Source organism: Salvelinus namaycush, chromosome 18, assembly GCF_016432855.1.
Source record: "Salvelinus namaycush isolate Seneca chromosome 18, SaNama_1.0, whole genome shotgun sequence".
Classification (NCBI taxonomy): domain Eukaryota; kingdom Metazoa; phylum Chordata; class Actinopteri; order Salmoniformes; family Salmonidae; genus Salvelinus; species Salvelinus namaycush.
Genome location: NC_052324.1, coordinates 31924367 through 31950621, shown reverse-complemented (window position 1 = coordinate 31950621; position 26255 = coordinate 31924367). Strand labels below are relative to the sequence as shown.

The following is a 26255-nucleotide window of genomic DNA, read 5'->3' as shown; positions in this document are numbered from 1 at the left end:
ACCGTTTCCCTTTCATTGTGGGACACTTGCGATGACTTCAGGGTAATTGCTGGCCAGTCGACCACAAAGGAACCACAAAGGAAATGTTTCAAAGACTTAGGACTTATTGTTGAAACCTGAAGCTTGCATGCATGTGTCACCTACCTTTGGCTTCTTAGGACATTTTTGACCGATTCCCCTGTGAATACCTTGTTTTTAGTACACTTGCATTCTTTCTAAGTTTCTGTTTCAAGTAACCAAGGTTAACTATAACTCTGGAAAATACCCATAGCATTTGAACTGAGCAAGAATTTTCTTTGTGGGCCGTGCAGTTTATGGGTTTGTATGGATTGCAGTTTTAGTGGCATTGTGTCTCAGTCACCTGCACTTTAAAACAACAGTAAAGGACATCCAGTGCTCTTCTGAGAAGTTACCGTGTGCTTTCCATTAAGACTGTTATTGTATAAATATAAATGTTCTGTTCCTCATGTGTTTATCACACACACATTCTTTTCAGTCATGTCCTTAAGGTTGTTTGGCATAGAGCATCTTAAGATGCTAGTCTTAAGATGCTAGTTTTTCCTAGTTAGGTCATGAAAAGGTCAGGAGCAACATCTTGCCCTCTCTATTATCCTTAGTAATATCCTCTCACATAATTTCAGCTTGTAAATAGAGGTGACTGTATAGACATGATTTAGAAGTGAGGTTTGTGTGGTTGTCTGACCTGTGATCAAGCACATGCATTAGGGTACATTCTGCTCTAACCAACTTTCAACATTGAGCATTCCTCAGTGTTTATCCAGGTCATTCTTGGCTAACCAGCGAGCAGCTTTTATCAATGCAGACTTTATGTAGACACCAATGTGTTCCATTGCAGGAGAATTTCAGGAGGAAATATTTGAGATTTATTAATCTCTCTGCATCCTCGGTGAGGAATAAACAGCATACTGTGGGCTCTTAGAAATTATACAGAACACATCTTGAAATTAGTTTATTCTTTGGTTCAAATTTGTGGGCTCAATATTGAACATCTGTTGTTGAAACATCCATGTAAATACATCACCATAAAGGTGGTTCATTGAGGTTTATTAAAGTGATATCAAGTAAAGTAAGGTTTAATGGTGCTTCATCATAAAGGACTGGGGCACAGTACTCTTTTTTTGAAAAGTTTAGATGAAAAGATCTTTACTGTAGTTAGTTGATTTATGTGATAACACACCTTGAAACAAAGCCTTGCCCAACTTTGATGTATGTACCTTCATTAGTTTTCACTCTTTTGTTTTGGAGGAATGTCCTATCATCCTGTTATATGAGCTGGGGCTGGGAAACTGGCAGTCTAGGGGGAGGCAGGGGTACTGTGCCAGAGCAGGTCTCTCCCCTTGTCTCTGGCCTTAAGTCTGTCTGTCTGTCGGTCTCTCTCTTTTTCTTTCACTGTCTCTCTCTCTCTCTCTCTCTCTCTCTCTCTCTCTCTCTCTCTCTCTCACACACACACACGCACACACGCACACGCACACGCACACACACACACACACACACACACACACACACACACACACACACACACACACACACACACACACACACACACACACACACACAAAGCAATAGTTTATTTTATCTTCCTCCTCTCAGTTTTTTCCCTTAGGCTTATAGATGGAATCCGCTGTAGAGGGAAATAGCGCCACTGGCCGCCCCACCACAGTTGTTATTGTTTTTGTTGCCAAGCGTCACACAGCATGGTACATACTCCACTTTTCTATCATGCGTGCAATGATGTCAGAGCGGAAAACTTCTGTGTTGTAATATCGCAAATGGACGTGACTGCTTCACCATTAAGCATTCCAGCTTTAAGGTCAAACCGTCCACGTTCTCCTCTATACTCTAGCCTTGTCATCATAGTCGGGTTCTATAAAGAGCAATGTAAAGCCTAATGGGAAAGGCACCATGAACTTGACTAATGTGGGGTTGAAAAAGTAATTTGATTCAATTTGAACAATTTAACTAACTTCTCAACTGATAGATTGTTTTGTGGTCATGTCACAACTGCAGATATAAGTCCACACCCTGCAGGGGACTACATTCCTACATTATAACTCAACTGAATAGCATGTTTAGTTTACCCTCCTGAAATACAGATTATATTATAAAGCACTCAGTCTCTAACAATGCGTTGCTAGGGAAATCAAGCCTCGGCAGAAGTGGTTTTAAGTCATTGTGTGAGTTGGTGCCAGTTTGGCACAAACCATGAACTTCTGTGTCTCTAATTTATACATGCCACAGAATGATAGTTAGGGAGATTTTCTGCCAAGTTAAACTAGTTTTTCCGAAACTTAAATTCAACTAAAAAGAATAATAGCCTTCTTTCTTTTAATAGACAAATACGTTAAACTGTAGTTTTTCAGGATTTGTGAAGGTGTTGTGGAACATCTGTATCCACTTTGTCAAAAGGCTCTTTTAATGGCTTCTAAAGAGCAGAAACAAGTGGAACAGAGACATGAGGTACATGACATCATTCACTGCCACACTATAAACACTGTTTCAGGAAAGAGATAATCATCCATTTGTGTTGTGGCTCAAATAATTATCAGCACCCAAACAGTGCTGGCCTGGTGAGCACAGCACATGTGATATCGAAACACAAGCCCAGGGAGGGAGTGGTCACTCTGTGGCAAACATGATATCAACAAACATCTTAGCAAACTTTATCCCAGGAAGTAACTTCTGCAAAATACTGTTGTGATGTTCTAGAAATGATTAGGCACAGATGCCAGTTCAATTACTATTTTTATTTGATTTACATTTGGTTGAGTGAGTTGTCAACTAACGTGAATTTAATATGAAATCAACAAAAAAATTGACAATGACAATGGATTTAGTTTAAAAGTTGTGTGAAAAAATAACGATGATGACTTTTTGCAAATCCAATCAGTTTTCCACGTTGATTCAACGTCAGCACATTTCATATTTTTTTTTAAATGAGGTGAAAACAACGTTGATGATACATCCATTTTTTCCCCATTGGTTTGTTCTCTCACTTGGAATTTCTATGTAACCCAGTTTGACTACTAGGATCTATGGGGATTTCTGTTAGAAGTGAATGTAGTTCATGATTTCTATTGGAACCATATGCTGTAGGCTCCGTGGGCGTTGTTATTGCTGGCATTAGTACTGTGTTCTAGTAGAGGCTTGAGGTCACATTCTGGCCTGAGATGATGAGAAGTATGTTCATTAAAGTCGACACACTAAGTCACACCATTGTCAAATGCTCCAAACTGGCATCCACGTCATAAAGAGTATTGCGCCTGAGTACTGTCAGTGCAAGTGACACTTGAAATATGACTTATGCATTTATTTTTAGTCATGTTTCATTGCAATGTCTTCTTGGTTTCAGCTGGTTTTGATATACATATTTTTGTTAATTTCTCAAGGGTAGCATCATTTGTTCATTTTAGAACTAATTCCCAGAACTCACTTTCTAGTGTATGATTCTGGGAATGGACTATTGTAGCCTACATAATAAACCTCACACATACGGGAATCATGAATGTTAGCCATTGTGGGGATATTTTTGCTTTCCAGCTGGACCATGGCAGATTCTTCAGTCCTGTGGTCTATACATAGATAGCTCATTGTTTGACATCAGAAAATACGTTGACAGGCTCAACTTCAAATACAAGCCCGGAGGGTAAGAATGACCCACTGACTCCGGTCTCATTCCAAGGGACCTCTTTTAACTTGTTTAGCTGAATGACATAATCTCTTCACCTACCAATAGTAGGCCTACAAATGCACTGCATTGACTTCATGGAGCAGTCAGGGGCAGAAAGGTTATATTTTATGGACATAAACGTGTAGATATTCCTGTCTCATTAACATTCAAATTAAACATCAGTATATAGATATATAGCCATCATGGATGACCTAATTGATTCTGGATGACAGCAACAATGACGTAATGCTGTTCCACTGCCTCAGTGTTTTCCATAAGAAGGTATCGGTTTACCACTTGTACCTATGTCTCCTTCTGGAGAAGTGGTCTCAGAGTGATTCAGGGCTTAGTTGAGACAGAAAGAGGGCCCACCAGCTTCCTCTCCTCTGCTTCTCTCTCTACCTCCTCAAAGATGCATCCCACTAATGGCTTTTCCATCTTCTGCACCTTCCTCCCCCTGCTGCCAATTTCTGGAAACCCCTTCCCCAGAGTGCATAGAAACAAGCCACATATGTTAGAAGTATCTCACCGGCTGCTGCTGTGTTTCTACTTTTCTACCACACCACCGTTGCAATCAACAGGCATTTATTTTCTAGTCATTTGAACTAGGCATCGATGCACGTGTAGTCCTGAACTCTAAACAGGAAATCAATAATTAGAAAGGGTTGGATGCCAAGTGGAAAGGAGGGAATGGGGAGGTTGGTTTGCCATGTAAATTTAAGTTGGTGAAACAAGTTCACTCCTCTATTTCACATTAAAAGGGGGGTTTTCAGAATAATATTTTGAATACTGACTGGGTTCTTTCTGTATAAGTCTTTTAGGTTTAACTACAGCAGAGTGACTATTTCATCTGTACAAGTACATCATGTACAGTGGCTTGAGAAAGTATTCACCCCCCTTGGCATTTTTCATATTTTGTTGCCTTACAACCTGGAATTAAAATAGATTTTGGGGGGTTTGTATCATTTGATTTACACAACATGCCTACCACTTTGAAGATGCAAAATAGTTTTTATTGTGAAACAAACAAGACATAAGACAAAAAAACAGAAAACGTGAGCGTGCATAACTATTCACCCCCCAAAGTCAATACTTTGTAGAGCCACCTTTTGTAGCAATTACAACTGGAAGTCTCTTGGGGTATGCCTCTATAATCTTGGCACATCTAGCCACTGGGATTTTTGCCCATTCTTCAAGGAAAAACTGCTCCAGCTTCTTCAAGTTGGATGGTTTCCGCTGGTGTACAGCAATCTTTAAGTCATACCACAGATTCTCAATTGGATTGAGGTCTGGGCTTTGACTAGGCCATTCCAAGACATTTAAATGTTTCCCCTTAAACCCCTCGAGTGTTGCTTTAGTAGTATGCTTAGGGTCATTGTCCTGCTGGAAGGTGAACCACTGTACCAGTCTCAAATCTCTGGAAGACTGAAACAGGTTTCCCTCAAGAATTTCCCTGTATTTAGTGCCATCCATCATTCCTTCAATTCTGACTAGTTTCCCAGTCCCTGCTGATGAAAAACATTCCCACAGCATGATGCTGCCACCACCATGCTTTACTGTGGGGATGGAGTTCTCGGGGGGATGAGAGGTGTTGGGTTTGCGCCAGACATAGCGTTTTCCTTGATGGCCAAAAAGCTACATTTTAGTCTCATCTGACCAGAGTACCTTCTTCCATATGTTGGGTAGTCTCCCAAATGCCTTTTGGCGAACACCAAACGTGTTTGATTATTTTTTTCTTTAACTTCTTATGGGCAGGTGGGACGGTAGTCTCCCACCTGGCCAACATCCAGTGAAATTGCAGAGCGCGATATTCAAACTACAGAATTATAAATATTTAACTTTCATAAAATCACAAGTGTAATACATCAGAATAAAGCTTAACTTCTTGTTAATCCAGCCACTGTGTCAGATTTCAAAATAGCTTTACAGCAAAAGCACACCATGCGATTATCTGAGGACAGCGCCCCGCATACAAAAGCATGAAAAACATATTTAAACCAGGCCGGTGTGCCACGAAAGTCAAAAATAGCGATATAATAAATGCCTTACCTTTGATGATCTTCTTCTTTTGGTAGTCCAAAAGGTCCCAGATACATCACAAATGGTCCTTTTGTTCAATAATGTCCTTCTTTATTTCCATAAAAACTCAGTTTAGCTGGTGCGCTTCAGTCAATAATCCACCCAGTTTCCCTCCATCAAAATGCATACAAAATGAATCCAAAACGTTACTAATAAACTTTTCCAAACAAGTCAAACAATGTTGATAATCAAACCTTAGGTACCCTAATACGTAAATAAATGATAAAATTTAAGACGGAGAATCGTTATTGTCTTTACCGGAGAAAAATACCAAAGAACGCGCTCTCTTCCACGCGCTTGGAAACACTACAGCCAAAATGAGAGCCATATAGAAAAATTACAATTTCTGGCTAATTTTTCCTAAAACCAGCATGAAACTATTTCTAAAGACTGTTGACATCTAGTGGAAGCCCTAGGAACTGCAATCTGGGAGGGTTTTGCCTTATAATAAAAGTGACAGCCATTGAAAACAGTGGTAGGCTGAATTCTTTTTTGGGTGGGTGGTTTGTCCTCGGGGTTTCGCCTGCCATATCGGTTTTGTTATACTCACAGACATAATTTTAACAGTTTTAGAAATGTTAGAGTGTTTTCTATCCAAATCTACCATTATATGCATATCCTAGCTTCTGGGTCTGTGTAACAGGCAGTTTACTTTGGGCACGCTTTTCATCCGGACGTGAAAATATTGCCCCCTACCCAAGAGTGGCTTTTTTCTGGCCACTCTCCCGTAAAGCCCAGCTCTGTGGAGTGTACGGCTTAAAGTGGTCCTATGGATGGATACTCCAATCTCCGCTGTGGAGTTTTGCAGCTCCTTCAGGGTTATCTTTGGTCTCTTTGTTGCCTCTCTGATTAATGCCCTCCTTGCCTGGTCCGTGAGTTTTGGTGGGCGGCCCTCTCTTGGCAGGTTTGTTGTGGTGCCATATTCTTTCCATTTTTTAATAATGGATTTAATGGTGCTCTGTGGGATGTTCAAAGTTTCTGATATGTTTTTATAACTCAACCCTGATCTGTACTTCTCCACAACTTTGTCCCTGACCTGTTTGGAGAGTTCCTTGGTCTTCATGGTGCCTCTTGCTTGGTGGTGCCCCTTGCTTGATGGTGTTTGCAGACTCTTGGGCCTTTCAGAACAGGTGTATATATACTGAGATCATATACTCTCACCATTACAATAACAGGGGAGGTTAGCATTTTGTTGGGGGTGGGGAATGGTATTGGTGCGTCTATAACTTTCTTGCTCATCATTATTCACGATTCATTCAGGATTATCCATAATCATGGTAGCATGCAGATTTATGTAGAAGTGTTTAGAAACAATCTATTTTTATTTACAATAAAAGTGACTCCAAAATGACAATACATTATTTACCATACATTTTTATTGGAGACAAAATAATGTGAAACACAACCAAAACAAACAGCAAATGCATCCAACAAATGTGTAGAGTCATAAGCTTGATGTAGTCATTGCATGCTATGAATGTGGGACCAAATACTTAACTGTTTACTACTTTAATACACATATAAGTGAATTTGTCCCAATACTTTTGCTCCCCTAAAATGGAGAGGGGGGGACTATGTACAAAAAGTGCTATAATTTCAAAAGGTTCACACAGTATGGATGAATTAAAGCTGACACTCTGCATTTTAACTTGATTTCAAATCCACACTTTTGGAGTAGAGAGCCAAAAGAAGAACAAATGCTTAACTGTCCCAATAATTACCGAGTGAACTGTAATTCATATCATATGCCTAAAAGTACTCTAGAGCTCTTTTTATTTGCAAACAATTTAGATGGATCGCCCCGTCCTGCGCCTAGGGGTCCCCCCACCCGGTTGCCTGACCCTGCTGAGACCCCAGTTACCATCAGATCCTGCTCAGATGAGGCATGACAAATAATTACCTTAATAATTACCTTCGTGTACATTATATTATCCAAGAATATAATCAATGGTTCAATAATTGAAATAACCATTATTTCCAGATCCCAGATCCCAGACTGTAGCTTACCCATCAACTCAAGATGGAACTTTGTATCCATTCACTGGTTGTTATAACATACTGTAAAACTCCCCAGAGCTCTGTAGACTGCTCTTCCCTGACTGGCTAACCCTGCTGGGACACCTGTCACTATTTGATCATGGTAAGGCATGATGAGCATACTGTTGTGTAGCAACTGTGCACCATGACAGTGAAGTCTGTAGAGCTGTTTATACCGTGTCAGTGTGTAAAGTAGGGAATTATCTATGGAAACTGACCAATAATGTTACATTGTATATTGAAAAAAAATCACCTTGTGCTGTCAAAAAACTTCAGAATATCAGTCTTCAATCGTTTGGCCGCTGGTTTCATCGTTTGATTCAGGTCTAGACTAGTGTAATTGTTGCAAAAAGAATAGCTAAAGTTAGTGAGCTAGCTGACTAGCTCGCTAACGTTAGCCAACTTCTGGCTAGCGCTAATGGGTTGTCAACTGGCGAAAACTAGCCAAGTTAATGTATTTCTGTTGAAACAGGACAAAACACAGTCTACAAAACATTTCCATACACCTGTTGTATTCGGCGCATGTGACAAATAAAATGTGATTTGTTAGATTCTGCTACCTGAGAGAAATCTAGAGGCTAGAGCTGAACTGGCTGTGGTAGCTACTAGCTAGCTAGCTAGTTCATTCACTTCAGACAGAACTTCAGTTGAGAGGGGATGAAACATGTAGGTAATGCATTAGCTAACATTTCATATCAGTTACACTACAAACTCAACATTGTGAATAAATACTTTTCTTCCCCTGTTAAGTTATTAAACAGCAGTTACCTTGTCAGCTACATCAATTAAATAAAGAGTAGCCAGTTTCTGCTCTGCTTGCTTTTACAACTCTGAGAAAAAGCACAACACACACAGACAACAGCCGCCTCTGCTCGCATGCTCTGTGGTGTCCGCACGGTCCTAAGACCAGGTGGTGATACCGCCAAACAGCCTACCTAACCTCTCTGAGGCGTCCGAATGATCCTAAAGCACACAACGCCGCTTTTTGTATCACAGTGCATTGATAAAACTGGGGGAGCCAAAAATGCAATTTCAGAATGTGGGGGGAATCATGTCCCTCCCGTCCCCAGGGAAACTTGTGCCCCTGGTTTTGGAGGAGGTGATAAGTAAAATGCATGTGTGTTGATTGCAAAGACCCTGCTTTGCAGCCAGGTCTACATTTTGGGGATTTTGCTCTGAATGGTATTTTTCCACCATTAAGAATAAGATGAACACATTGTTGCTGAAAGACCCTGTTATGATGTAAGAAACACGCAACTGTAGCACACCCAGTTTCATTTGGTCTTTATTGTGCAGACTTTTTATCAAAGTACACTACAGTATTCTACTAGAGAGTATTCTACAGACAAGGTCACTATCACCACAGTTCTCAAAATGATCATGTCCCAGGGTTTGAACCCCCCCAGATAGCTCAACACGCTGGATCTCATCCTTCCACTCGATGGTTAATGCGGTCATCTGCGGAAAGAAATTGTTAAGGAAGAGCAGACTGAACATTTACAGTTTCTCTGTGGTTCGCTTTTATCCTTAGGACTGATGTATGATGCCATTTCAGGAAAACCTTCCTTTTCATTATTGAACGTTTGGAGGTCTAACTGTCTCTGTCCCAAATGGCGCGCTAATCCCTATATAATGCACCATTTTTGGTTCAGAGCCCTATGGGTGCAATTTGAGACAAAGCCATTGACTTCAGGTCTGACAGGACAGGACAGGGGCTGGGTTTGATATGTGTCTCAGCCAGCCCATCAGCCAACCCATGTGCTGAGACAAGCAAATATCCATCCGTCAGTTCTCATCTTGCCTCCTCTCTTCTCCCATGGCCTGCACTGTCACGTAGCACAGGAATGTGGGCTGGGTCTTTAGGAGAGAGGCTGTTTGTTCAAACCCCATCAGGCTTCACAGAGGAAGGTCTCCACATTACTTTTTGACAAAGACAGACATGTAGACAGATGGATAGACTCATTGCCTTTGAAATGATATGGTATTGATCAGGTAATGCTTTCAGGAGATGAGATAACAGCCCAGGCAAGTCAGCATGTCAATTCCACCACAGACGGTTCAGCAAGTTCAACAATATTCTTGTGATATTACAGTAAATTAAGTATCTTTGGTGGAGAGCCGCCATTGGATTTTCACGACTAGGATCAAAAAGTAAATCTTGCATAATGCTCCGAAAGTGTTTAATAGGCCAACTTTTGATCCTAAACTGGATCTTCGTCACCTACCAGCATCTGTCCAGTGACACCCTTTAAAACATGACTAGAAAGTGTTGTATGAGTTGCCATGGCCACTCCTTTGATATCCTTGTTCAAAAGCCAAGCAGTTGCAGCACAGCTGGGTCTGGCCTGTGATTCACTAGGTGATAGGATTGTAAAAATGTTTGGGTAAGCTGGAGAGGCTTTACAAGGGAATGCAGTCTTGTGGGGTTGGTGCCGGAGGGTGAGTGCCTTACATTCATTATATGGCTATATAACAAGGGCAAACTGTCAAATGCAGACACATTTGGAGCGATTATTTCCAGAGAAATAAGTAAGAGAGCAGTGAGGAAGAGAGGACCATAGAGGACTGCAGAGGAAGAGACGACTTGGCCTATTCATGTGAAATGAATCATACCACATTTTTATTCACAGAGTTTAAACATTCAAGTGGAGGATGTGCGTATCCGGGCCATTCTGTCGTCGTACCGCAAGCGCATCCCTGTGACAGAGGGCTACGTGGAGGTGAAGGACGGGGGGAAATGGAAGCAGATCTGTGATGCGGAGTGGACAAAGCACAACAGCAGAGTTATCTGTGGCATGTTCGGTTTCCCCGGAGAAAGGAAGTACAATGCCAGAGTCTACAAGTGAGTGAGGGATGGGACTTTGTTTAACTGAATCCTCTTGGTCCTCATTGGGAATTAAGGCCACAATGAGCTCCTGCCATTCTTCGATGAAAGGGATGAGAGTGTAGAAAGGAATACTATATGTGTCTCTATGGATGGGCAGTGGCAGCAGCAGGTTCCATTTTACTGCAGTGTTATGGAGCAGGACTACTGTAAACATAAGTAAGTAAGCCGTGTCCAAGCCAGAATGGCACATAGGGCAGGAGTCTATCTCCTGTTTCTGTAGCGTGAGGCAGCTGGATGTACAAGTACACCCCCTGGACAGGACACTACTGTACATCAGAGGAGGCTGGTAGGAGTAACTATAGGAGGATGGGCTCATTGTAATGGCTGGAATGGAACAAATGGAATCGTATTAAACACATCAAACATATGGAAACCACATGCTTGACTTCCATTTAATCCATTCCAGCCAATACAATGATCCCTTCCTCCTATAGCTCCTCCCACCAGCCTCCTCTGCTGTACATATTCGTATTATGTCAACTTGTTTGGTTTGGTCAGGCACAGCCCTTTATTCATCTTCAGATGTATTAAGCCTGGGGAGGCCATGTACCATGGACAGTTACTCTCCCAGGCCCAGGGCAACAAGCCGTTGACAGACCCATACCTTATCTCAGTCAAGATTCATTCTTGGTACACATTACACAGAAACCTTGACTCTTAAACTCTGGAGAGGGATGTCAACTCAGAGTTCTCCCATTGTGAAAATTATGAACCCATGTGGTTACTTTTTAACCCCACTATGCTACTGAAAGTTCAGGCTGTTATTCAACAGACTGACAACTCACCAGAACTTTGAGCTTCTTACCCTACCGTGGTGGAAAAATCTTTTAGATCTTTGCTGTTTGACTTATATATTACATACAGAACATATTTGCCCTAATACAGAGCAATAATGCTGAATTATACAGAAACTTTCTGTATTCTGCTTCACATCAAACACTCTCATAGAACTTAAGTAACCCCTCCCCCCTTCGTATGTATATATCCAGGATCAGTGCATTCCTTAAAGTAGTTGTAATGGGGTACTGACTGGGCTGGGGAAGGATCTAACTCTTATTTACGCGTGGAAACCTGCAGAGGAATAGCCAGCAGTTAATTAATCACTTCAAACCTGAGACCTCGTCTCTAGCTCTGAAGCCATCCTTGAATTGACTGTCTCATTCAGGGTAGAGAGGGAGAGAAGTTTCCTCTGCTTAGGTAACCACAGTACAGCAGCACCCTACTTTCCATCTACGTGACTGCCGGCATGCAACCGCTTGAAACTTATGAAACGTGCAGAATGTGTTTTTATAGTCTGCTGTTTGGTCCAGGCGGCGGCAGACAGCCAAGGTCTACAGTTCTTTCATAATCCAAACTTGGTCTCTGTTCAAATGCCTCTGTATGCCCGCTTAGCATATTCCAAATTATTTGGAGAGCATAGGATTTAGTAGACGTCATCTGTGCTTTTCAATGGTTTATGTGTGTGCTGTGGTATGTATAATTTCAAAAGCACATTTTTCAAAGTAAATGGGAGCACGCGCAAACTTTCAAGCTGATGAAAAGTAACAATAGATCACGGTTCCAATTGCCTAATGTGACTTATGTAATATGTTTTGAGTTTACAGCTCCTACCGCCAGTCCATGTTCAGTTTTTACTTGGTTGAACCTTCACAGCTGCTGCTTGAACACATTTGAACGGATCAAGATGCTTTTTTCCCTGAGTTCTATTTATCCATCCGTCACTCACAACTTCTGTATGTCCCGCCGCAGACTCAGAGGCTTAGAACGCAGGCTTTGGATGGGTTCCGGACAGTGATCAGCAATGTTCTTTTATCCAGGTTCCAAATGGAAAACAAATGCTGTGTGTGTGTCTCCTCCCGTCCTCTTTAATCTGCTTCCATGTACACCTCTAAGACATGTGATGAAGAGACAGGACAAGGACAGGCTGTGCCGCCCTAAACGTTCATTAAACACTTTGGTTGGCTCACCATTGAAAAGTAAAGGAATTAATTAACATCCCTGCATGCCTGGAAGACCTCAATTACCTCACCTGTTGTTCACATCACAGACTAAACAGGCACATCTGTAGCCTAATACTGAACCCTTTGTTATCGGACTAGCGCTGTTATTTTTATTTTTTATTTTATTTCACCTTTATTTAACCATGTAGGCCAGTTGAGAACAAGTTCTCATTTACAACTGTGACCTGGCCAAGATAAAGCAAAGCAGTGCGACACAAACAACAACACAGAGTTACACATGGAATAAACAAACATACAGTCAATTACACAATAGAAAAGTCTATATACAGTGTGTGCAAATGAGGTAAGATTAGGGAGGTAAGGCAATAAATAGGCCATAGTGGCGAAATAATTACAATATAGCAATTAAACACTGGAGTGATAGATGTGCAGAAGATGAGTGTGCAAGTAGAGATAATGGGGTGCAAAGGAGCAAAATAAATAAAAAAAATAACAGTATGGGGATGAGGTAGTTGGATGGGCTATTTACAGATGGGCTATGTACAGGTGCAGTGATTTGTGAGCTGCTCTGACAGCTGGTGCTTAAAGTTAGAGAGAGAGATATGAGTCTTTAGCAGTATTTAGCAACTAGCTGACTACATACAGTTAATGCTGTAGTGTAGTATGTACAGTAGGTGTTAGGGAAAATAGCAGCCTTGTGTAAATATTAAATGAAATGTCTGTCTAAAATGTGTTATTATTTGACTACTTTATGTTTTCCCTGTGTTCTCAGGATGTTTGCTCGCAGGAGAAAGCCCAATTATTGGGACTACTCTGTCAACTGCACTGGAAATGAGGCGCACCTGTCGAGCTGCAAGCTGGGCCATGCTGTGGCAGCGAAGGCCAACAGCACATGTGGAGGGGGCACGCCTGTGGTTGTCAGCTGTGTGCCAGGAAGAGCCTTCTCCCCAACCCCCATGACTGGCTTCAGGAAGGCCTTCAGGCAGGAGGTAGGCACCATGGACTCACTAAACCAATGCATTCTGTCCATAGAAATATAATCAATATAGCCAGACCTATTGGCTTCAATGGGGATGCATGTTCTAGTGATTCTATTTCTATGATTCTGTCACCCTCTTTGGAATTGGACTGATTTATGTTGTGCCACTGCCTGGTTATGGCAAATAAAACATAGGTAGGGAAAATACAGTACCAGTCAAAAGTTTGGACACACCTACTCATTCAAGGGTTTTTCTTTTCTTTTTACTATTTTCTACATTGTAGAATAATAGTGAAGACATCAAAACTATGAAATATAACATATGGAATCATGTAGTAACCAAAAACCAAATAGTAGCCACCCTTTGCCTTGATGACAGCTTTGCACACTCTTGGCATTCTCTCAACCAGCTTCATGAGGTAATCACCTGGAATGCATTTCAATTAACAGGTGTGCCTTGTTAAAAGTTAATTTGTGGAATTTCTTAACTTCTTAAGGCATTTGAGCCAATCACGTGTGTTGTGACAAGGTAGGGGTGGTATACAGAAGATAGTCCTATTTGGTAAAAGACCAAGTCCATATTATGGCAAGAACGGCTCAAATAAGCAAAGAGAAACGACTGTCCATAATTACTTTAAGACATGAAGGTCAGTCAATCCGGAAAAGTTCAAGTTCAAGTTTCTTCAAGTGCAGTCGCAAAAACCATCAAGCGCTATGATGAAACTGGCTCTCATGAGGACCGCCACAGGAAAGGAAGACCCAGAGTTACCTGTGCTGCAGAGGATAAGTGCATTAGAGTTATCAGCCTCAGAAATTGCAGCCCAAATAAATGCTTCATAGAGTTCAAGTAACAGACACATCTCAACATCAGCTGTTCAGAGGAGACTGAGTGAATCAGGCCTTCATGGTCAAATTGCAGCGAAGAAACCACTACTAAAGGACACCAATAATAAGAAGAGACTTGCTTGGGCAAAGAAACATGAGCAATGGACATTAAACCGGTGGAAATCTGTCCTTTGGTCTGATGAGTCCAAATTTGAGATTTTTGGTACCACCTGCCATGGCTTTGTGAGACTCAGAGTAGGTTAACGGATGATCTCCACATCTGTGGTTCCCACCGTGAAGCATGGAGGAGGAGGTGTGGGGGTGTTTTTCTGGTGACACTGTTAGTGATTTATTTAGAATTCAAGGCACACTTACAGTGGGGAGAACAAGTATTTGATACACTGCCGATTTTGCAGGTTTTCCTACTTACAAAGCATGTAGAGGTCTGTAATTTTTATCATAGGTACACTTCAACTGTGAGAGAATAAAATGCAAATTAATTACTTAAAAATCATACAATGTGATTTTCTGGATTTTGTTTTAGATTCCGTCTCACAGTTGAAGTGTACCTATGATAGAAATTACAGACCTCTACATGCTTTGTAAGTAGGAAAACCTGCAAAATTGGCAGTGTATCAAATACTTGTTCTCCCCACTGTAATTGATGAAGATCTGCATCAGATGACCTGGCCTCCACAATCACCTGGCCTCAACCCAATTGAGATGGTTTGACATGAGTTGGACCACAGAATGAAGAACAAGCAGCCAACAAGTGCTCAGCATATGTGGGAACTCCTTCAAACCTGTTGGAAAAGCATTCCAGGTGAAGCTGGTTGAGAGAATGCCAAGAGTGTGCAAAGCTGTCATCAAGGCAAAGGGTGGCAACTTTGAAGAATCAAAATATAAAATATATTTTGATTTGTTTACCACTTTTTTGGTTACTAATGTTACATGATTCCATATGTGTTATTTTGATGTCTTTACTATTTTTCTACAATGTAGAAAATAGTAAAAATAAAGAAAACCCCTTTAATGAGTAGGTGTGTCCAAACTGTTGACTGGTACTGTAGCTGTGGGGGTTTAACTACATACTGTCAAACTGATTGGGCTATTTTATCTCTGATCTGATGAATCCTGTGGGAGATTGATAGACAATGGGGTTTTCTGAGATGCGTTACTGTTGCTCTGACACTCAATGCTGTGTGAAGCCTATCTGCAGATGTTTTGAATGTTTGCTGTCAAGTGATTCATCATGGACTCAGGATCTGTGGGTAGTAGATAATTCATGCTCGTCCATGAAAACATCTTGTGGGAATCCACGCTAACAGATATTTCCTCTGGCGGTGATCTAATCCTTTACTTCACCCTCTCTCTCTCTCCTCTATTTCACCCTCTCTCTCTTCTATTTCACCCTTTATCTTCTATTTCACCCTCTCTCTCTCTCTCTCCTCTATTTCACCCTCTCTCTCTCTCTCTCTCTCTCTCTCTCTCTCTCTCTCTCTCATTTCACCCTCTTTCTCCAACCACCATTTTACCTTCTCTCTCTGTCTCTTTCCTCTATTTCACCCTTTCTCCCACCTCTATTTTGCACAGCAAGTGCTGTAGTGTAGGCCTGCCTGCCTCCCTGCTTTCTTCAACAGTGAAGAGGCGACTCCAGGATGCTGGCCTTCTAGGCAGAGCTGCAAAGAAAAAGCCATTTCTCAGACTGGCCAATAAAAACAAAAGATTAAGATGGGCAAAAGAACACAGACACTTAACAGAGGAACTCTGCCTAGAAGGCCAGCATCCCGGAGTAGCGTCTTCACTGTTGACGTCGAGACTGGTGTTTTGCGGGTACTATTTAATGAAGATGCCAGTTGAGGACTTGTGAGGCGTCTGTTTCTCAAACTAGACACTCTAATGTACTTGTCCTCTTGCTCGGTTGTGCACCGGGGCCTCCCACTCCTCTTTCTATTCTGGTTAGAGCCAGTTTGCGCTGTTCTGTGAAGGGAGTAGAACACAGCGTTGTATGAGATCTTCAGTTTCTTGGCAATTTCTCGCATGGAATAGCTTTAATTTCTCAGAACAAGAATAGACTGATGATTTTCAGAAGAAAGGTCTTTGTGTCTGGCCGTTTTGAGCCTGTAATCGAACCCACAAATGCTGATGCTCCAGATACTCAACTAGTCTAAAGAAGGCCAGTTTTATTGCTTCTTTAATCAGATCAACAGTTTTCAGCTGTGCTAACATAATTGCAAAAGGGTTTTCTAATGACCAATTAGCCTTTTAAAATTATAAACTTGGATTAGCTAACACAACGTCCCGTTGAAACACAGGAGGGATGGTTGCTGATAATGGGCCTCTGTATGCCTATGTAGATATTCCATAAAAAAACTGACGTTTCCAGCTACAATAGTCATTTACGACATTAACAATGTCTACATTGTATTTCTGATCAATTTTATGTTATTTTAATGGACAAAAAATTTGCTTTTCTTTCAAAAACAAGGACATTTCTAAGTAACCCCAAACCTTTGAACGGTAGTGTATATTTCAGAATGACATTCCTGTCCTTGCTTGGGTTCAGATTGTGTCAATCCCCTTTTCTAAAACCTTTTTCAACTGCCACAGTTTCACCTAAGAAATATTTAGTCGTAAAACAAATACTTACCCAAATACTTACTGCTTTTGGATATGTACACATTTTATGATGGTTTTGGTATTTTTTAAATTTAATTTTAGATACCTATTTAGAATATTCTTGCACTGGGAATAAATATATGTTATAGTTTTCTTTTTTGGAATAGGAACACAAACCACAAAGCAGAGCCAATCCTAAACTGCATGAAAACACCTGTGCATTGCTGTTAGTAATTACAAATCCGCATAAATAAGATACAGTTATGCTACTCATGTATCCCCTTGTTAAATTAAACACTTCCAATTTGCCAAAACCATTAATGGGAGTAACATTTACCTGCTGTGTAAATGTGAAGCCACCCAGTCTGTAGCCTCACAGTCTTCACTCCACCCTTCTAGCTTCTCTGAACGTCTTGGAAAGAGCCAACTCAAAACAGAGTTTTGTAACTCTTTATGGATGGCCCCCTCTAATTATATATTAGTTATATATTTCTCCGGCTCAAGAGTCATTAAGTCAGTAAGTAAGGCATAATTACCTGACCCTCTATTGTCTTGAAAACCCACCTATTGTCTTTCATGTTTCATTATGAGTTAATGCAACATAATAGCTTGCTTTGAGTGTTCGAATAACTCAGCCTTACTATGAGTGATCTCTCTCTTGTTCCTGCAGCAACCGTTGGTGCGTCTGCGAGGTGGCGCCATCGTAGGGGAAGGTCGTGTGGAGGTGCTGAAGAATGGCGAGTGGGGAACCATCTGTGATGATAACTGGAGCCTGCTGTCAGCCACAGTGGTGTGTCGAGAACTGGGCTTCGGGAGTGCCAAGGAGGCCCTGTCTGGTGGTCGGCTTGGACAGGGTAGGGATTAGAACTCAGTCCTACTTATAACAACAGTGCCATTCACAATACTACATCTGGACAAGTACATGATGGGCAGGCCAACATATTGGTCAGTCTTGCAGTTGACTTGGCTGAAGATGAAGTTGACTATTTGAATATTTCATCTGTGTAGAAGGCCTTGGATAGATTAACAAGATACATATTTCTTATTACAGAAGTAATCAAAATCGGACTGACTGAGGTCAAGGAGGTTTTTCTGGTCTCTTCTTTTCGAGCAGTAGTCTGAGAAATATTGGGTTTGATTCACCGTTATCAATCAACAGTCAATCAAGAAACATGGGCATAACTGCACAAAGCTTGAGTACCAATAGGATAACCACTTGAATTCCTGAAATATAAAGAAAAATGAACATGAACAGCTCAGTTGTGTAGTGTTGAGCTACATCTGCGCACCAAATGTTACAAAGGGAACATGTCCAAAATATATCAGAGTCTGTAATACTATCCCTTCTTTGCGGACTCTTTAAGCCCCACACTAATTCACCTTGACTTGAACAATAGGAACTCCCCTGGAGGACCGGAACTGGCTGGGATATTGAAATGTAATATATTCATAAAGCTTCACAGAGTAGGAGCGTTGATTTAGGATCAGTTTGGCTTTTGAGATCATAATGACTAAGATAACATGGAAAAGGGGGACCTGTTCCTAGATCAGCATTCCTACTCTGACGCTTTCTGAATAAAGGCCCAGAGTCACAGTGAGACGAACAATGCAAGCCCATACTTGCTATATTCCAGTACTGTAATTGGAAGGCTGTATTGGAGAGAAATACTATATTTAAAGAGTACATAATGTATCAACTCCCAACTCCATCAGTTTGGAAGGCCTAGCCTTCCCCTCGAGGGACATGGGCCCTGCCCAAAAGAGGACCTGCACTTTATTGACCAGTTTCCCTAATTATGGGGTGCATTCCTGTAAGTCCTGGTGTGACTGTAAAATGTCCTCTAACTCACAGTGTTACCTACGGGGATATTGGTTTCCATGGTGTTTCTTCTTTTACTGTATGAGCCAAATGGAGGGCTTAACCAATAACTGAGGCACAGAGGCATGTACAGCACTGTACAGCACTTCGAGATATTAGCTGATGTACGAAGGGCTATATAAAATAAACTTGATTGATGTACCCCCCCCCCCCCTCATATATGTATCACTGACTCTCTTCTAGTCAAAACTATGTAGTCAGCAGATCTGCATGTAGGTTACAGTCACTGTGTGTTTAAATAATTTACCTGTTTTGAGTGAGATTGAAGTGTCTGATGTGCTGAAGTAGATGGTATATTTTCTTGTTACTGTGTTTCTCATAATATACCCCTATAACAGGGTTGAAAGAAATTGCACACTGCTGTTTTCCAAATAGGTACAGCTATTAATCGTTTCATCTTCAAACTAGTCCACCCAGGCGTGAGACTGGACAGGAGTAGTAAATTCCAGGATAATGGCACATTATGGAACATGGAAACAGCAGACAGAGGCTGTCTCAAATGGCACCCTATTCCCCCACGTAATGCACTACTTTTGACCAGAGCCCTATGTTGCGTCTGGTCAAAAGTAGTGCACTGTATAGGGTGCCTTTTTGGGACGCAGATAGCAAGAATTCTGGACTGGTTGTTCCTTTTGGAAAAATCATAATTTCCAACATGATTTACTGTCAAGGAGGAAAGAACACTGTCCCTGTAACTAAGGCTTCCAGGAAAATAAGTCACAGATAGAAGTTCTATCATGGAACACAGATAAAAACATAATGTAACGAGGTTGTGAACTGACACACTGAATCTCTGACTTAGGTTTTCTATGGTTCCATTTATTCCCTGTTAACATGCTCCATTATGAATTAGACAGATGAATGTAATTAGACAGAATGTGCTAAATGTGTTGTAAATGCAACCTAACCCTACTCGGCCCAGCTCTTACCAGTATTCTTCCTCTGTTCCTGTTTCCCAGGTATGGGCCCAGTCCATATGAATGAGGTGAAGTGCTCTGGGTTTGAGAAGTCCGTCACAGAGTGTTTCTTCAACAAGGAGTCTTTGGGCTGTAGCCATGAGGAAGATGCAGCCGTCACGTGTAACGTCCCAGCCATGGGCTTCCAGGAGAGGGTGAGTGCTCAACTTGATAAACCATAAATCATCAACAATAAACATTATTCTTCTTTTTTTGTCTCAAAGTCATTGGTTGATGAATAATGATGTAGAATCTTATAGTATTCCTATTGCTCCATGTGTGATAGTAGCTAAAGATCTCTCCCGTGTTGTGTCTCTCTCTGTGCAGCTGCGTCTGAGTGGGGGGCGTAACCCATACGAGGGGCGCGTGGAGGCGTTGGTGGAGGGGAACGGCTCCTTGGTGTGGGGCACGGTGTGCAGTGATGGCTGGGGAACCATGGAGGCTATGGTGGTATGCAGACAGCTAGGCCTGGGCTTTGCCAGTAATGCCTTCCAGGTGAGAAACATTTCTTTCTTTATTTAACCGTTATTTATACAGGTAAGGCAATTAAGAACAAATTCCTGCTTTGATGACTTGTCCAAACATGCAGCAGGTCTCTCAGCAGCATTACAGGACAGTTACACATTCATATTTAATTAATGGATGGAATAGGAGGCCTCTCTTACGTGTATGATCTACAGACATACAGGTTGTAGCAGGCAAAACAATGACTGCTGTTTACAGTGCGTAAAAGTTTGGGCCCTAAGGGAAAAAAGGTTAATGTGTTTCTATCCTATTCCAGACTATGACATAACAGAGGTGGAAGTGGTAATTCAGGGGTGAAGTATCTTGGAGTGTTACAGGCAGAGGGTAGATAAGATTACTGTTCTTAGAAGGGCTAGTTCCAGAACTGTGTGTCAAAATAAGATCACTCAACTACCCACCAGACACAGAATCAAATAGAAATCTGCTTTGATTAAGTGCAAAATGTTCCCGTGTTGTTCGTTATAGTCTCGTATAATTAGAGGAATCATTGATACTTTAATGATGTTCCTTGGCTCCTTGATGTTTTATTGACATCACCAACCTCACAAACTGTACCGACTGCTCTGAGCAGAGTCACATCAGACTGGGAAGATATTGAAGTGTGGGTCTTCACTCTGTGAAAGGTGTGTTTTTAGTAGTTTGGTTGGAATTAGATTTTGGAATTTAAAAAATTCTGTGTACTGACAATTATAATCGCCAAGGAGGTCATATTTATGGCTGTTGTGAGTCTAAACTTTTCCATTATCTTTTTTACGTCATTGCCATTCCAAATTAGGGCCTTCAGTCAGTGCTGTAAATCTAAATGTGTTAGTGTGTGTCTGTGTGTGTCTGTAGTTGCCAAGGGTGAAATATACAGTAACTCTCACTGATGTAAGACTGTGAACTCTGTATGTGAACTGTTTCTGTAAACTGTTTCCACCTGCAAAGCAGTAAGGAGACCTTCCAGTCAGACAGAAGAGTATTTGTTGGAGCAAATGGATTTTACAAGACTGCTTGATAACAGTAATAGTTGGTTTGGAAAATATCTGTAAACCTTGGAGTAGTAGAAATTATATCGCTTTCAAACCAGAGATTTATGAGTGGAAATTGCAATGTTGGGATAATGTGTTATTGTAGGCTGTCTAGTTTACCTCGAAGCAGAGGAATGACTACTGAATAACAACATAATAAAACAGCTTGATATGAATACATTTAAAGCTTATCTATTTCATAGACTGTAGGTTGTTTTAATATTTGTGATGGCTACACTACAAGGATATCTATGGGCAGGGGTGTCATGCACCCAAAATATCTGAGGGTGCACAAAGTACGTGAGGATGGCTGGGGGGGTGGTCCGGAGGGGGGCTAGGCCCCCCGTAGGAAAGATGGACAATTTATAATTTTTCAGCTTTAGTCGGCACTTTAGAGCTATAACCATTATGCTTGATTCCAAATATATATATTTCTGCATATCTAAGCTTACATCTTGAGCTGGCTGTATCTTCCTGACTGGTGATTCTTTTTTTTATTAAAGAAACTAAATATGATTCTATGCCTCTGGGAAAAAGATTGAAAGGAATGTGAGTCTTATTCAGTACATTTAATTATTGCTTGCTTTTCTAAAGTCTACCAGCCATGCCAGCAGGCATGCCAGCTAAGATAATTAGACAAGCTAGCTACTCTAACTTGATGATAGTCTGAAATGGCTTCTTGGTAGCTAGTTATGAGGTAGTAGTGACACAGCTGATAGTGACTCTACTACCTCATTGGGAACCTAACTGGGCTAGCTAAAGCCAAATTCATAATTGCTAGGTTGCTAGTAGTATTACAGAGAAACAACATCAACGAAATCTTTTAATATATTCACTACCGTTCAAAAGTTTGGGGTCACTTAGAAATGTTCTTGTTTTTGAAAGAAAAGCACATTTTTTTGTCCATTAAAATAACATAAAATCGATCAGAAATACAGTGTAGACATTGTTAATGTTGTAAATTACTATTGTAGCTGGTTCCGGCATATTATTTAATGGAATATCTACATAGGCGTACAGAGGCCCATTATCAGCAACCATCACTCCTGTGTTTCAATGGCACGTTGTGTTAGCTAATTCAAGTTTATAATTTAAAAGGCTAATTGATCATTAAAAAACCCTTTTGCAATTATGTTAGCATAGCTGAAAACTGTCGATCTGATTAAAGAAGCAATAAAACTGGCCTTCTTTAGACTAGTTGAGTATCTGGAGCATCAGCATTTGTGGGTTCGATTACAGGCTCAAAATGGCCAGAAACAAAGAACTTTCTTCTGAAACTCATCAGTCTATTATTGTACTGAGAAATGAAGGCTATTCCATGCGAGAAATTGCCAAGAAACTGAAGATCTCGTACAACGCTAACCAGAAATAGAAAGATTGGGAGGCCCCGGTGCACAACTGCACAAGAGGACAAGTACATTAGAGTGTCTAGTTTGAGAAACAGACACCTCACAAGTCCTCAACTGGCAGCTTCATTAAATAGTACCTGCAAAACACCAATCTCAACATCAACAGTGAAGAGGCGACTCCGGGATGCTGACCTTCTATATATACAGTACTAGTCAAAAGTTTGGACACACCTACTCATCCCAGAGTTTTTCTTTATTTTTTACTATTTTCTACATTGTAGAATAATAGTGAAGACTACAAAACTATGAAATAACACATGGAATCATGTAGGAACCAAAAAAGTGTTAAACTAATCAAAATATATATTATATTTGAGATTCTTCAAAGTAGCCACCATTTGGCTTGATGGCAGCTTTGCACACTCTTGGTATTCTCTCAACCAGCTTAATGAATTAGTCACCTGGAATGCATTTCAATTAACAGGTGTGCCTTGTTAAAAGTTAATTTGTGGGATTTCTTAACTTCTTAATGTGTTTCAGCCAATCAGTTGTGTTGTGACAAAGTATACAGAAGATAGCCCTATTTGGTAAAAGACCAAGTCCATATTATGGCAAGAACAGCTCAAATTTGTGAAGAGAAACGACACGTCCATCATTACCTGAAGACATGAAGGTCAGTCAATGCTGAACACAAGTACAGTCGCAAAAACCATCAAGTGCTATGATGAAACTGGCTCTCATGAGGACCGCCACAGGAAAGGAAGCCCCAGAGTTACCTCTGCTGCAGAGGATAAGTTCATTAGAGTTAACTGCACCTCAGATTTCAAGCCAAATAAATGCTTCAAGTAACAGACACATTTCAACATCAACTGTTCAGAGGAGACTGTGTGAATCAGGCCTTTGTGGTATAATTGCTGCAAAGAAACCACTACTAAAGGTGACTAATAATAAGAAGAGACTTTCTTGGGCCAAGAAACATGAGCAATGGACATTAGACCGGTGGAAATCTGTCCTTTGGCCTGATGAGTCCAGATCTGCGATTTTTGGTTTCAACCGCTATGTCTTTGTGAGACGCAGAGTAGGTAAACAGATGATATCTGCATGTATGGTTCCAACCGTGAAGCGTGGAGGAGGAGTTGTGATGGTGTGGGTGTGCTTTGCTGGTGACACTGTCTGTGATTTATTTAGAATTCAAGGCACACTTAACCAGCATGGCTACCACAGCATTTTGTAGCGTTATGCCATCCAATCTAGTTTGCGTTTAGTGGGACTATCATTTGTTTTTCAATATTTTTTTATTTACTTTTACCCCTTTTCTCCCCAATTTCGTGGAATCCAATTGGTAGTTACATTCCTGTCTCATCGTGGCAACTCCCGTACGGACTCGGGAGAGGCGAAGGTCGAGAGCCATGCGTCCTCCGAAACACGACCCAACCAAGCCGCACTGCTTCTTGACACAATGCCTGCTTAACCCGGAAGCCAATCACACCAATGTGTCGAAGGAAACACCGTACACCTGGCGACTTTGTCAGAGTGCATGCGCCTGGCCCGCCACAGGAGTTTCTAGAGCGTGATGGGACAAGGACATCCCTGCCGGCCAAACCCTCCCCTAACCCGAACAACACTGGGCCAAATGTGCACCGCCCCATGGGTCTCCCGGTCACGGCCGGCTGCGACAGAGCCTGGACTCGAATCAGGATCTCTAGTGGCACAGCTAGCAACTGCAATCCAGTACCTTAGACCACTGTGCCACTCGGGATGCCCCATAGTTTGTTTTTCAAAAGGACAATGACCCAAAGCACACCTCCAGGCTGTGTAAGAGCTATTTGACCATGAAGGAGAGTGATGGAGTGCTGCCTCCCCAATCACCCGACCTCAACCCAAATGAGCTGGTTTGGTATGAGTTGGACCGCAGAGTGAAGGAAAAGCAGCCAACAAGTGCTCAGCATATGTGAGAACTCCTTCAAGACTGTTGGAAAAGCATTCCAGGTGAAGCTGGTTGAGAGAATGCCAAGAGTGTGCAAAGCTGTCATCAAGGCAAAGGGTGGCAACTTTGAAGAATCAAAATATAAAATATATTTTGGCTTGTTTAACACTTTTTTGGTTTCTACATGATTCCATATGTGTTAGTTCATAGTGTTGATGTCTTCACTGTTATTCTATAATGTAGAAAATAGTAAGAATAAAGCAAAACCATTGAATGAGTAGGTGTGTTCAAACTTTTGACTAGTACTGTATATACTGAACAATGATATAAATGCAACATGCAGCAATTTCAAATATTTGACTGAGTTACAGTTCATATAAGGGAATCCGGTCAATTTAAATACATTCATTAGGCCCTGATCTATTGATTTCACATGATTGGGAATACAGATATGCGTCTGTTGGTCAGAGACACCTTTAGAAATATGGGCCTAACAATGGGCCTCAGGATCTCGTCATAGTATCTCTGTGCATTCAAATTGTCATCAATAAAAGGCAATTGTGTTCGTTGTCCGTAGCTTATGCCTGCCCATACCATAACCCCACCACCACCATGGGGCACTCTTCGCAAATAGCTCACCCACTCGACGCCATACACGTGGTCTGCGGTTGTGAAGCCGGTTGGACGTACTGCCAAATTCTCTGAAACAACACTGGAGGCGGCTTATGGTAGAGAAATGAACATGCAATTATCTGGCAACAGCTCTGGTGGACATTCCTGCAGTCAACATGCCAATTGCACATTCCCTCAAAACTTGAGACTGTCGCATTGTGTTGTGTGACAAAACTGCACATTTGTGCTGGGGCCTTTTATTGTCTCCAGGACAAGGTGCACCTGTGTAATTATCATGCTGTTTAATCAGCTTCTTGATATGCCACACCTGTCAGGTGGATGGATTATCTTGGCAAAGGAGAAATGCTCACTAACCGGGATGTAAACTAATTTGTGCACACAATTTGAGAGAAATACATCTGTTGTGCATATGAACATTTTCTGGGATCTTTCATTTCAGCTCATGAAACATGGGACCAACACATGTTGCGTGTATATTTTTTGTTCAGTGTATAAGGGATCATAGCTTTCACCAGGATTCACCTGGTCAGTCATGGAAGGATCAGGTGTCCTTCATTTTTAGTACACTCAGTATAATAATATATATATAATATAAACAGTATCAATTAAACAGGACATCTGTACCCCCGATGGGCATGACGCCTCTGTCTGAGGGACAAAATAAAGTAATAGTGACACTACTAAATATAGCTAGAGGGATAATGAACAGGCTACCCCCTCTTGTGGTTAGTAGAAAAATAGTTTTGCTTATATTTGTTGCTATTCCCATTGAATCCATTGTGAATGTGAATCCTACCAGTACATTGTTCTAACCCCATTATACAGTGCATTCTGAAAATATTCATACCCCTTCCCTTTTTCCACATTTTGTTACGTTACAGCCTTATTCTAAAATGGATTC

The 26255-nt window shown here is 41.2% G+C and overlaps 1 protein-coding gene across 1 annotated transcript in view; it reads left to right on the top strand.

Annotated features, from left to right (window-relative positions):
* Positions 1-26255, top strand: part of LOC120063360 (lysyl oxidase homolog 2B-like) — a 47427-nt gene that overhangs the window by 13861 nt on the left and 7311 nt on the right. The window contains exons 4-8 of the mRNA XM_039013700.1: positions 10435-10646; positions 13425-13641; positions 17746-17929; positions 19914-20065; positions 20238-20405. Of these exons, the coding sequence (XP_038869628.1) occupies positions 10435-10646; positions 13425-13641; positions 17746-17929; positions 19914-20065; positions 20238-20405 (933 nt within the window). The remainder of the gene's footprint in view (positions 1-10434; positions 10647-13424; positions 13642-17745; positions 17930-19913; positions 20066-20237; positions 20406-26255) is intronic.